The 14430-nt window shown below is 44.7% G+C and overlaps 1 protein-coding gene across 1 annotated transcript in view; it reads left to right on the top strand.

The window, feature by feature from the left end:
* ABCA12 (ATP binding cassette subfamily A member 12) overlaps positions 1-14430 on the top strand; it is a 201577-nt gene that overhangs the window by 117724 nt on the left and 69423 nt on the right. The window contains exons 27-31 of the mRNA XM_084830130.1: positions 3385-3571; positions 5090-5308; positions 7403-7599; positions 8115-8275; positions 9621-9857. Coding sequence (XP_084686256.1) covers positions 3385-3571; positions 5090-5308; positions 7403-7599; positions 8115-8275; positions 9621-9857 — 1001 coding nt within the window. The remainder of the gene's footprint in view (positions 1-3384; positions 3572-5089; positions 5309-7402; positions 7600-8114; positions 8276-9620; positions 9858-14430) is intronic.

Genomic DNA, 14430 nt, shown 5'->3' with positions numbered 1-14430 from the left:
TACATGTGTCTGAAGACTATTATTGGGCGCTATCAGCGCTGTTCTCTCCATTGCAGTGCATGCGCCTACGTCCATTGTTACCCCCAACATTACATCTCCCTTCCCCGTAGGATTCAGTTTAAAGCCCTCCTGATGAAGTTCTTCATGCTGTGGCCAAACACATTCTTCCCATCCTTTGTGAGGTGCAACCCATCCCTAGCCAACAGCCCATCTTCCAGGAAGTATAGCCCGTGGTCCCAGAATCCAAATCAAATAAAAATATTTTTATTGTGGCACAAAAGTTAATTAAACAAAAACAAACTGGCATTTGTTGGCTGCATAAGTATTCACCCCCTTGAGTCAATACTTGGTAGAAGCACCTTTGGCAGCAATTACAGCTGTGAGTCTTTTGGGGTAAGTCTCTACCAGCTTTGCGCATCTGGATCCCGTAACTTTTGCCCATTCTTCTTCGCAAGATAGCTCAAGCTCTGTCAGGTTGGATGGGAACCTTTGGTGGACAACAATTTTCAAGTCTTGCCACAGATTCTCAATCAGATTATGGTCTGGTCTTTGACTGGGCCTTCCTAAGACATTCAGGTTCTTGTTTTTAAACCACTTCGGTGTAACTTTGGCAGTGCATTCAAGGTCATTGTCCTGCTGGTAGGTGAACTTCCGCCCCAGTCCCAGGTCCCTTGCAGACTGAAACAGGTTTTCCTCTAGAATTGCCCTGTGTTTGGCTTCATCCATTTTGCTCTTAATCCTGACTAGTTTTCCAGTCCCTACCAACAAAAAGCCTGCCCACAACATGATGCTGCCACCATCATCCTTCACTCTGGGGATGGTGTTCTCGGGGCAATGACTACTGTTGGCTTTGCTCCACACATAGTGTTTTGCAGTAAGGCCAAAATGCTGAGTTTTGGTTTCATCGGACCAGAGAGCCATTTCCCATGCTGTATTGGCCCCAGGAGCGTAGCCAAGTCATTTATAGTGTTAGAGGGGCCTAGAGATCCATAATGCTTGCTTAAGTTCATTATTGGTGCAATTCCCATGCTAGTAAGCTTCTGAGCATGTGCAGATGAGTCAAAAGGCCGATAACAGCCTTCTCAGTGCATTCCTTACTAACGAGTAGAAAGCCTTATCAAGCACTCTGCCTGGGAAGTGAAGTTCGTTCACAGGGGGCTGTGCTTGAGAACCAAACACTTCTAGCCTATGCTGGGAATGAACTAGGGGTGCTGTGCTTGCTAGTGTTGTGCTGCCTCATTGCTGACATGTATTGTATAAAACCCATTTGACCCCATGGCTCATGGTTCAGAGAAGCTGTCCGATCCAACCATTGGGTACACCTGTGTGCTGTAAGTTACCCAATAAAGTCTCCTTCTAAGTAAACCTTGGAATCTGATTTATCACTATCTTGGCACCTCTAACCTAAGAGTTCAACGCCCACTGCAGGGGCGACACACATGCGTTTGCTGTGTCTCCCATATGCCTTTTTGCAAAATCCAAATGAGATTTGATATGAGTTTTGTCAGCAATGGCTTTCTTCTCTCCACTCTTCCATAAAGCCCAGCTTTGTGGAGCATCCGGGTGATAGTTGCCCCATGGACGGTTTATCTCATCTCAGCTTTGGATCTCTCCAGCTCCTGCAGAGTAGGCATGGACGGGCGTTCCCCATCCAGGTCCTCCGGGCACCCGCCCAGCCCCTGCACGCGTGCTCCCAGACCTGCGCTTGAGCTCCCTACCGCTCACCAAGCTACCCTCACTCACCTGGGCCCCGTTCTCCAGTGCTGCAATCGCCATTTTGGGGGGGGGGGAGGCAATCGTGAATATGCACACATCTAGTTGTATGCAAAATGGCACCGTGAATCACCCATATATGCAGGATTGCAGGTGTAAATGGGCTATGTATGCCTGTAATCTTGCATATATGGGCAATTAATGGTGCCATTTTACATACAACTAGATGTGCACATATTCGTGATCACCTTTTTTTTTTTTTTGCAAAATGGCGGCCACAGCGCTAGAGGATGGGTCCCATGTAAGTGTGAGTGGCTCGGTGAGTAGGGGTGGTTGATTGGGGAAAGGGGCTCAATGGGCACGGCTCAGGGGCACGGATGGGGGGGGTCTGCTGATTTCTGTACCCAGTCAGGCGCCCATGCCATCCCTACTTCAGAATTGCCTTTGGCCTCTTGGTTGCTTCTCCGGCTAATGCACTCCTTACCCAGTCACTCAGTTTTGGTGGACGGCCTTCTCTAGGCAGAGTCTCGGTTATGCCATATTCTTTCCATTTTGTAATAATGGATTTAACGGTGCTCTGGGGGATGTTCATTGTATGGGATATTATTTTTATAACCCAACCCTGATTGGTGCTTCTCCAGAACTTTATCCCAGGCGTGTTTTGATAGCTCCTTGGTCTTCATGATGCTGTTTGTTTAGATATGCTCTCCAACAAACTCTGTGGCCTTCCAGAAACAGGTGTATTTAATCTGAGTTCATGTGACATTTGAATTGCACCCAGGTGGACTCCATTCAACTAATTATGTGACTTCTGGAGGCAGCTGGTTGCATTACAGCTTTTTTTAGGGGTGTTACAGCAAAGGGGGTGAATATTTATGCAATCCAGACTTTTCAGTTTTTTTATTTGTAAATCATTTTGTAGAATATCTAGATTATTTCCAATTATTTCAACATTATGGACTATTTTGTTTGGATCAGTGACAAGAAATCCTAATTAAATCCATTTTAAGCCCAGGTTGCAACAGAACAAAATGTGGAAAAGTCAAAAGGGGGTGAATACTTATTTACACTGTAAACAATGTATGTATAGATATACGTCCAATTTTGATAGGAGGTTTAGATTCCATTCAAACAGCTGTGATGACTATTATTATCATTGTTATCATTATTAAAACAGCTGTGTTTATTATTATTTAAATTTCTTAGATGCCTTTTTCCAAAAAAAGACCCAATGTGACTTACAGCAAAATGAAAACATACAAAATTTAGAACAACTAAAACAGCTATCCATAACACAGTAAAATACAACAACCCCATAAAACAGTTAAAACATCCATGACAGCTAAACACCATACTCAACTGAAGCATTAAAACAGCCCATCATATGCCATCAAATGCCTGGGAAAAGTGGGTATAGAGGATTCTTAACCTGATGCTGAAAAGATGACATTGTTTTCCTTTTTCCCATTGACATGTCAGACTGGTACAGTAACACAGATTCAAACTCACTGTTTTACAAACCATCCAGCTCTCATACCTGTATAGGTTCCTGCATTGTGTTATCCCACAAAATATCATTTCCAGCGTTTTCTTTTATTGACATCCCTACATATATTTCATGTGGAAGTTCCCACAGTCTCAACTGGTTTTCCCACTCTTGTTGTTTTATAGATGTTCAGAGTGCTTTGCCTTTTAACCTTGAACCTGAGCCTGCCAATTTAAAAGTGGGAGTTTCTCTTCATGGAATAACAAAGATCTATGAATCCAAAGCTGCTGTTCAGAATCTCAACCTGAACTTCTATGAAGGGAACATAACTTCGTTGCTGGGCCACAATGGAGCTGGAAAAACTACCACAATGTAGGTTCCCTTTGAAGAGGAGTTGCTCAGAACCACCAGAAGTCCAGCTTTGTAGCTAGTGAAGATAAGTGATAAAATATGTGTCATGTTGATGCTTTAACATCAGATCAGATGTAGTCTTTGAGATCTGCTTTTTGAAGTTACCTTGCACAATATACTTCCAATGCTCTTTATCTCAGCAGGTCTCCCCCTGCTTCACAAACAGATTTCTTGTCATCACTGACAAGAATATTTAAAGGATTTTTTGCTCCCAGGCCAACAGATGTATAAGCAGTAACACTTGTGGATGCTAAAGGTTTCCATTTTGCTGAATTGCTGTTAAACTGTGCACTGCAGTACCTAGGCCTGTTTTCTGATGCTCGTAGTGGGAGAACGACCTGCAGCAACATCTTGTACTTACACTAGGCACTAACTCAGTGACTGTCAAGTGCCCAGTAAACTAAGACCCACTGAGGTGGCAGGGAGCAGAAATCCACAGGGTAACTTGCTATTTTTTCAGCTTTGCTAGTCTGCATGAAGATCCTGTTCTGCCTAAGTGAAACAGCGTGCTATTAGAACTGCAGTTTTGTAGGTATATCTGTGGCCAAACAACTGGAATATATTTCAGAATCTAATCTATAGTTTATAGATCAGAATATATTGTGATTGCTTTTCTGTCACCGAGGTGGAACCTTGGAGGCAGAGCTGCAATAAAATGTGGTCACACTTTGAAGAACTTTCCATATTCAAAATCCCAAAATATTCAAATTCTGATTTGCATTTAATTTTTAAAATTATTTTTAAATTTGAGAGCACAAGCCTGCCCTGTGTTTATAGTTCTCACAGGGAAGGCCAAAACCTGCGAAAAATAAGGATTTTACAACCCATTGGATCTTAGTTTGGACAAACATAGCAATTGCTGGTCAAAGGGAGACAGCCACTCTCCCTCCTGGCTCATAGTGCACAAGTCAAATGGTCTTCAAAGTATGTGTGCTGAACCAGGGGGTCCCATCCAATCCTCTAGAGTTCCCCAGAAGAGGTGTGGGGGGCCCTTTCCTTGGCCCCACACCCCTATTCTCCAACCATTGATTGTTTTGTGGTTTCCTGGGCTTTGTGCAGTTTTTGCTCATTCTAAAAGGTTTAAATGCCCCTCCTAAGGTTTCGTTACTGGCAGTAAGAATGTTAGGCCACAATCCCACCCCTTTTGCCTTCAGTTCCACCCACTGTTGGAATGAGAGCTTCTTGAAATGGAGTTTAGCCCTCTGGCTGAAAGAGGTTTCTCACCCCTGCTTTAAAGGATAAAGGAAGAACCTGAGGCTTCCTGTGCAACTGTTGGTGCCTCCTACAGTCGCAGGGCTGAGGTTGAGTGAGAATGGCTTGCCCAAGGCCACCTAGCGAGTTGGTGGTAGAGTCAAGATTTGAACCAGGGAAGTCCCTGCTGCAAAACTCAGCCTCTTGGCCACTGTGCTAGGTCTTATTCCCTATGGAATAAAATGCTGGTTATTTTGTCTAAGCGATTCCTTATGTTCCCCGTTCCAGATCTATTCTAACGGGTCTGTTTCCCGCTTCATCCGGCACTATATTTGTTTATGGTAAAGATATCAGAACTGACCAGAATATCATCAGGAAAAACATGGGGATTTGCATGCAGCACAACGTATTATTTAGTTACCTCACCACCAAGGAGCACCTGCTTTTATACGGCTACATCAAGGTACCTCACTGGAGCAAGCAGGAGTTACACGAGGAAGTAGAAAGGTATGTCAAAATGGCTATAAGCAGAAGAGCCAAGGCCCGCAACGTTATTTTCGCTCCTACATTTCTTATGTACTTTGTTTTTGCTTTTGGGGGTGCGCGTTGTGCACAGGCTTCAAATAAGGTTGTTGTAACCTCTTCCAGATGGAAAATGAAGCTCTGCTGATTATGTATTAATGTAAATGCACTGAAAGTATACACAACTAAACTTGTACATTGCCTAGCCTGCCCTTAAGCCTAAGGAGTGAGGGTGCTTCCAGATGAGTCTTTCATCCTTCAATTGCCCTGCCTCATTCATGGGGTTTTATGAGGGGTCCAGACAATTTGCGACCCTCCTGTGTTTTCCCACCACTACTTCCATCATTCTTCTTTCCGCAAAGAAAATGTTGAGAAGGAGAAGACAGAGTAGCTGCCACACGCTGTCCTTTGATTGGGCAGCACTAGAGGCCATCCTTTTGGAAGCACCCTGAACATGGGGGGGGGAAATGGCAAAACGTCAGATTGGTCGGAAAGTGACAAGATGGCAGTCTTCAGAGCAAACCTCCCTGTGTGCATCTTTGTTCTGATTCCTGAGAATCTGTGCTGTGACTTCACATACCTATGGGTGTGCAGTGTTACCAAATTCCTACTTCCCTGTAAATACTGTTGGATGTTTCTGCTTATGGTTGAGGTGGAAATCTGTTGTGACTGAGAGGAAATCTTGTGTTGTCGGGGTAAGCTATAGCTGTGCGCCAAAACAGACAAAACAGACTTTTAAATCTGTATCTAGCAGCTACGTCTTTCCCCCCTTTTTTTCTCTAGAGTAGGCACATTGACCTGATCCAACTATTTAAAGCCCCCTACGCCCCATGCTAGGTTCCTGATTGGGTCCCCTGTGCCTACTTAGAGTAAAAATGAAAAAAAAAGAAGAAAAAAAAGATGTAGCTGATAGATAGGGATTTGAAGCAATGTCTGCTTTGGCCTTTGTGAACAAGCATCCTCATTCCATGGGTAGCAAAGAACATGTAGTCATGTCCTGTATTTTCTCTACATACCTGTCATCCTAAAGTAGTTACTATTTCATAGTTGCAATTTTTAATGTTCGCGCAGTATAACAGTAGCATGAACAGAACTTCATTTAGGGACTTCAAATGTAATGGTATGTATTGGAATATTCACATTGAACTTGTACTTCCTTCTGTCTGTTGCACACAAGGCTGATAGCTTAACCTTTTTGTTTCTTAAAAATCTTTTATTTTTTTCTAGAATTTTACGTGTTTTGAGACAACGAGGTAACAATATTATGCAACATTTTAATTACAAATTGAGACACTCAACGACTTTGAGAATAGAATATGTGTAGTTGCAGGTGACAAAATCAGAATCAAGCAACGCCCTTTTTGTATTGCGCTGTTTTGTTTTTACAGCATTATCCTCCACAACTTTTCTTCCTCAAGGCTTCGCTGACAAGTGTAGTCACAGTGCCATAAAAAGATTGCACAGAGGAAAAGCTGTCTCCTAACTTACTGGGAGGATTCCTGAACAGGGTGTAATTTGGGTCAAAATGTGCTTCTTTCTTTGGTTGAATCAGAATAATAAACCCTATTGAAATATTGGTAGTGAAGTCAAAGTTTCATCACATTAATCCAAGACAAGCTAATCTCCTTTGCCAAGAACAGCAGCTCTTGTTCTGCAGTTTTTCCACATTATTGTCATTTTTGTTTGGTTTTAGTAGCAGGTTTTTCTAAGGCTACTTTGGGCCACTTTATAGACATAAATCAGCCTTCACTGTCCAAGCAAAATGGGTTTGTAGCTGCTTTGTGTCACTGGTGCAGCAGGAAGCAAGCCAGGTGTACATTTGAATCTCCCATTGTCATTCCAAATAGCAGCTCTGAGCCCTTGACCTTGACACGTTGGCCAGAACTTCTGAAAGATCTTAAAAGGAAAACAAACAAAACCAAGTTGGAACATGTTAAATCACAATTCTGGATTATGCCAATTCCGAATAAGCAGGTTTTCATTTGTGCTAATAGTGCTTTGATATGTATAGAGTCTTTTATTTTAGTTAACATGCAACCGAACGAGTTTATTCTCTTTTTTTGGGACGCTGCTTTGAAGGACTTTGAAACAAACTGGATTATACTACCATCGTCACAAGCTGGCTGGTTCTTTATCAGGAGGGATGAAAAGAAAGCTTTCAATATCTATTGCTCTGCTTGGAGGTTCAAAGGTTGTGATTTTGGATGAACCAACCACTGGGGTCGATCCATGTTCCAGGAGAGGCATTTGGGAGATTATATCAAAAAATAGAAAAGGTAACATTGGCAAAAAAGAAAGAAAAACGGACAGTCTGACTTTAAAAGCAATAGTACCAAATATTAGTATTTAAGGCTGTGATACTAGGGATAAAAATCATTTGGGGATCTAGGTGAGCTTGGATCATGGTTGAAGCTTATGAATGGAGTGGTAGGTGGGCTTACGATGAAACTATTATTCTTGTAAGGTGTCAGAGACCTCAAATTGGGATTTCTAGTGACCTTCTGCCTCACCAAGGCAGCATGTCTGCCTAAGAAATTGCAGGCGGAACTGTGTTACACAGAGGGTGCCATCTAAATGACATTACAAGCCCCACCAGCTGACTCAGGGTGCCAGTGCAGCTCCATCTAGCCCCATCAAGCCTTGGCCCCAGCACCTGCTCTTCAGCCTGGACAATTCATCTCCTGGAGAAGATACCACCAGAGTCTCTGCTTGTTGCTCTCCCTTACACTTCCTGCTGCTTCTGGGACCTGGCGGCAAATTGTAAATATACTGCTTATTTATATGTTTTCAGGCAGAACAATCATTCTCTCCACCCATCACTTGGATGAGGCAGAGGTCTTGAGTGACAGGATTGCCTTCTTGGAAAATGGTGGGCTCAAGTGCTGTGGATCCCCATTCTACCTCAAGGAAACATTTGGCAGTGGATACCACCTCACACTTACTAAAAAAAAGGTTTGGAATGGTTTAAGCAAAACATACATTTTTCATATAGGGTGCGAGAATATCTAACGGTTTTCAAAATTGAAATAACACCAGTTTCAGAAGGAAGGTGAAGAAATAGCATCCAGTGGAATTGTTACTGAAATGTGTCCCAAGTGGATGTAATGCATGCCCATGTTTTAATGATAGGAAATGGTAAGAGCATAACCATTTTTCCTCCTCGGCTCTCCACTTTTTGATCAGCTATTCCTACAGAAGTGGCCAACTGCTTGTCTAGTTAGCTTCCCTTTGAGAATTTAATGGTCAAGGAGACTCTAGCCTTTAGTTAATTTGATGTTTTGGAACAATTTTTCTTGAGTAGCTGGAGAAAGTAGGTACATTTTTGTGTATGTCTTGAGTGGGACAGGAGATGCTATGGCAAACTAGCCCATTCCCCTTCACTCAGTGTGTTATATTGACTGAGGGCTTTTCTACATGAGGCATTTATTGTGCACTTGTCATTCCCTACTCACAGTTCTTTATGGGTTCTTTAGACAATGTTGTGACCCTCCAGTTTCACTTCTGTGTCTAACCAGTACTTTTGGTGAGTTTTTTTTTTAGACCAGGGAAAATGCCCCATTTAATTGTGAAAGCAAAAGTAAGCACAATTTCCTCTTGTGTATTTGTCCTGTTCTGCTATACCACAGTGCCACCAGAGGTTGTGTAGCAGAAAAGCAGGAAAGGAAATGCTCCTCGTGTAGTGCTCAGATCTCAGTTCTGTGACGAAACCAAAAGTAGATACAGTTGATTAAACAGCTGATTAATAGCCTTGTGTAGAAAAGCCTCAAACTTAGGGATGCCGAAAAAGCAGCTTAGGGAGGATGGTCTTGAGCTTAAACAGATGGCACTGAAAGCATTAAGCAACCTCTCCCCACCTCCTCATCTCCTTCTCAGATACAGCCCCACAGAGGGCTACTTTGGGATTCAAAATGTGTAGAAAAGAACCATTGAACCTAACTACCTAAACTGTAGTTTCAGCCTAAGAGTGATGTGGGGAGTGAAGGTGGGATGCAGTGGAGCAACTCCTGTTGAATGTTTGTAAGGATTCATTGTATCTAGGGATGGGTGGGATTGGAAAAAGAATCAAATACATATATGCTACTGGCTCAGATTTTGACTCAGTAGCATATATAACAAAAAAGATTTAAATTTTTTTAAAGCCCCAACAACTCTCAGCATAAGTTTAGATTCTCATCTGATAATTCCAATCCCAAATTCTTCCTCCTTTGGCATAATTGAAACGGTATGTTTTGAGAATCGAAACCTCACACTGTTTTATTGTGCTGTTTCCCTCTCACTCCTCCACCCCTTCCGATAGAGCCCATTTTTAAATGTGTCAGAAGATTGCGATACCTCTGCCGTGACAGCCATGATCCAGTCTCATCTTCCAGATGCCTATCTCAAGGAAGATATTGGTGGAGAGCTTGTCTATGCACTTCCCCCATTTAACAATAAAGTCTCTTCAGACTATCAAGCTCTTCTGAGAGGCCTGGACAGTGGCTTGAGTGATCTCCATATTGGCTGCTATGGAATTTCGGACAGCACTGTGGAAGAAGTGAGCATCTAACTATGTTTAACATCTGATGAGCTTTTAATATCTGATTGATTTATTGCTACTCTTTTATCCTGCCGATTTATTGCTTGTTGCTTTATTGCATTTGTATGATTTTGCTCTGTTTTTATCTTGTGAACAGAAGAGTGGTATACTCATTTATTAAATAAAGAAATCTACTGCGAGCTAGAAAGGTGGGGCCAAAGATGTAGAAAATTTGGCCCTGACTCAGTAGGAACCTTAAAAATATGAGCATACGTTGAATGTATGTATCTATCCATGCATCCACACAAAGGTAGAATTATAATAGGGACATGTAGAGATCTGTATCTTTTCTGGTCCCTTGTTGTTGATGGCACTGCATAGGTTGCAGATTCTTCTCTTCAGACAGAGGGGACAGAAGGAGCTGCAAGTTGCTGACCAATGGCCACAGAAGCAGCCCCTCCGCAGAAGCAGCCCCTCGGAAGAATCTTTTGGCCCCTGGCAGTTGGTTATTCAGTTATTACGTTCCAGGCTCTTCCAATAAGAGGGAGGGAGCAAAAGCAGCTGCAGATGAACATGGGGGTTGGCTGATTTATTTATTTATTTATTACATTGATATCCCGCCTTTTTTCCTCCTTAAGGAACCCAAGGCGGCATACATAATCCTCCTCCTCCATTTTATCCTCACAACAACAACCCTGTGAGGTAGGTTGGGCTGAGAGTCTGTGACTGGCCCAAAGTCACCCAGTGAGCTTCCATGGCCAAGTGGGGACTAGAACCCGGATCTCCCGGCTCCCTAGTCAAACACTCTAGCCACTACACTGCATTGGCTCTTCCTGATGGGAAGGATGTTGATCTGCAGAGTTTCTGTTGATCTGCAGAGTTTTACTGTTGGCTTAGTTTTAATGGTGATTTAGTGTTAGATGTTTGCTTGAAAACTATGCATGCCTTTGTGTACAGATCGAATTCATAGAATTATCAGTTGTAGGATGACTCTGAACTGGGACTGTACTTAGATGACAAAGACCGTGCCAAATCCTTCACCCCCAAAACTCCACCGAGGGAGTTAATGCAACTCAAAGCCTTTCTCCAGCTCTTCCCCTTCTCCGCTTCTTTCCCCACCCTTTTTAAAACTTGTTCCTGGGTCATGGCTTCTTGCTAAGGTGGCCACCAAAAAAAGAGGAAATGAATCACTAAATAATAGGATATCGATTTAAATGAAATTTGCATATGCTGATTTATATGTTTAGATGCAAATTTAGAAATCATTACTATAATTTAAATAGAAATGCAATCCACCTCACCATAGTGGGGAAGACTGTGACCCGGGGTGTGTTTCCACACTATCATCTTCACTTTTCCGACTTTGTTGCCCTGTTTCCCTGAGTGCATTTTCTCTTGCACGTGTTTCCATGTCCCAAAGGTACCTGGTCTATCATCATTGTACCCTGGCGGGCTGCGCTGTTTCCACGGAGCCCTAATCGCCTTATTCTCTTGATGGCTGGATGGAGCCTTTTTGGAGTGGGTTGGGTCTGCTTACCCTGTCTCTTTTCCTGCCTCCTCCTGTTTCCGATTCCCCCCTCCCTTGCCCCCTCTGCCCCACTGAAATTTCTGGCCAGTCTCCTCCTTGCCTTCCCAGCCCTTTTGTTTTGCTTTAGAGAAGGGGCGAAAAATCAAAGCACTGTGTCTGGAGCACCCCCCCTTTAAACCTTCCTTGTTGCCCCTGAAATGGGGATTTAAAGCGCAATTGTGCATTAATGAAGTGGCGAAAAATCACAGCACTGTGTCTGGAGTAGGGATGTACGAAAGTCACTTACCTTTTTGAAGGGTGACATTCGTGGTGGGGGGAGGTGCTCCGTCCCTCCCCCTGAAATCCTCTCCGGCCGGCTCTGCTCCACGGACATTCCGCGGAGCCACCAGCCAGGGCCGCCGGCAGCTGGACATCTGGCCACTGGGCAGCCTGCAGGGACGCAAATGGCAGCGGCCGTAGCTGCCACCATTTGCATCCCTGTATTTTGCCGTGATAGGCTACGTAAATATTTATGTAGGCTATCACGGCAAAAAAAAAAGGGAACGCAAATGGTGGCCGCTGTAGCCGCCACCATTTGTGTTCCCTTTCTTTTGCTGTGATAGGCTACGTAAATATTTACGCAGCCTATCACAGCTTCCACAGGGACGCAAATGGCGTCCCTGCATTAGCCGTGATAGGCTGCGTAAGTATTTACGTAGCCTATCACGGCTATAGTGATGAAGGGGATGGCGGGCGCCATTCGCAGAGCAGTGCGAACGGCACCGGGTAAGTGTCCCGTTTTGCGTGCCTTTCACGGGGCGGGGTGGGGGGCTTCGTTCCGCCACGGATTTCGGGGGGCCGAATGCACTGGCATTCGGCCTCACTGAGATCCATGGCGGAATTCTCTGACATCCCTAGTCTGGAGCATCCCACACCCCTTGACACTTTCTTTCTTGCCCCTAATACAGATGCTTATGTGCGCATCTTTTCATCTCTGTCTGACTGCTCCCTCCAGGATCATCTCCCCCTCTCCTTCACACAACTTCAGTGTTCCTGCCTCCTTGGCCGTGTTTCCAGGACAACAGAAGGAAAAGCTAATGGAGGAGTACGGGTTTTTAAAAAGGAATCAGCTTTGCTGTGAAGAGAGGCTTTTCCCCTCTTCCCCCCTTTCTCCTTTCCCCTGAAAGTCCAGATGCACCTGCATTTCAGGAGCAAGCCTCATTGAGCACAATGGGAGTTACTTCCGAGTAGTCACACATATGCTTGTGCTGGGAAAGAGGGGAGGGGGAGAACACAAAGAGGGAAAGTCGCCCCCATTTTAACCCAGAGGATCTCATTGACCACAATGGGAGTTACTTCTGACAAGACAGTAATGGGTTTGTTGTGGGAAAGAGAGCAAAACCAGCCCTCATTTTAATGTACAGGATCTCTATATGGAAGCTGTGAAGGAGTTACGTCCTAAGGCAATGGACCGAACCCTCGAGATTGTGCTTAGTCGCATTTAAGGAATTGGGCTTAAAAGAGTGCCATTTCAATTGAGGGGGAATCTCTGTGAGTTCTGATGTAGGCATTCAAAGACAAACCTCATTCAGCACAATGGGAGTTACTTCTGAGGAGACACTAATGGGTTTGTTGTGGGAAAGAGAGCAGTAAAGACAAAGACAGAATCCAGCCCCCATTGTAACCGGCAGGATAGCTATAATGAAGCTGCGAAGTACTTTCGTCCTAAGGCAATTCATTGGAGCCTCGCTTCTTGCTTAAACGCATTTAAGGAATTGGCCTTTAATGTGTGCCATTTCAATTGAGGGGGAATCTCAGCCTCATCCACAGCAATGGGAGTTACTTCTGAGGAGACACTAATGGGTTAGTTGTGGGAAAGAGATCGAAACCAGCCCCCATTTTAACGCACAGGATCTCTATTTGGAACTTGTGAAGGAGTTACATCCTAAGGCAATGGACCAAAGCCTTGAGATCACGCTTAATCACATTTCAAGAACTGAAGGCTTTGATATGTGCCGTGTCAGTTGAGGGGCTTCTCTGTCATTTCTGTGGTCATTGAGAGGGCAAGCCTCATTCAGCACAATGGGAGAAAACACCCCTTGACTGGGGTTATGGGCTGTGTTCTAGTGCTTATTTTCAATGATGTTTTAAAAATTGGTCCCTCGGGATCCTGCTCCAAAACGGCAATGAAACTTCCGGAAAACAGGGAGGGAAAGAGTTGGGTCACTGAGGTCAGAGCAACACACCCACAAAAGCCAGGCTACATGCCCTATGGGCAGGGCTAAGACAGTGAAGTAGGGGTGGGCGGATCACTTACCCCATTCTGGCTGGGGGGGGGTCCGTGGGGGGGGATCCGTCCCTCCCCCCGGAATCTGTCCCTCCCCTTGGAATCTGTCCAGGCTGGCTTGGCGGTGATCCTGCGGAGCCGGCCCCCGGCTCCGCAGCGCTGGCAATATGTCCAGCTGCCATTGCCATGCCGTATTGCTGTGCTAAGTCTGGACGCAAATGGAGTCCACTACGTCATTTGTGTCCCTGTTTTTTCACGCGATAGGCTATGCAAACATCAACGGAAATATAATTTGCATATCCTATCGTGTGAAAACAGGGACACAAATGGCGTAGTGGACACTGTTTGCGTCCGGACTTAGCACAGCGATACAGCACGGCATTGGCAGCCGGCCATAGTGCCAGCACTGCGGAGCCAGGGGCCGGCTCCACAGGATCACCGTATGGAGGAGCTGGCCTGGACGGATTCCGGAGGAGTGCGGAGGTGAGCGCTCCATTCTGCCACAGACCCCAATGGGGCTGGATTCTTGGAATCCAGCCTCATTGGGGTCCATGGTGGAATTCTCCAACATCCCTACAGCGAACCCAGTGTGATTGTGGAAACAGGTCAGTAATGGAGCCGCCATAACTGGGAAAAGTCGGACTATAAGTAGTCTCAGAAGAAGCAGTTCTTGAGCGATAAAATGTGACACTGGGGCTGAATGGCCATGACGTCATGGAACCACAGAGACCCCACAGCGCAGGCAGGTTGGAGTAAATCGCTGGTGGAAACACAGCCCAGGTGACCTGTGTGCATCT

Source organism: Heloderma suspectum, chromosome 1 (assembly GCF_057233095.1).
Source record: "Heloderma suspectum isolate Gila_16-S chromosome 1, 16-S_ref, whole genome shotgun sequence".
In the NCBI taxonomy this organism is placed as follows: domain Eukaryota; kingdom Metazoa; phylum Chordata; class Lepidosauria; order Squamata; family Helodermatidae; genus Heloderma; species Heloderma suspectum.
Note: the sequence above shows the minus strand (reverse complement) of the source record. Positions and strands in the feature narration are given on the sequence as shown.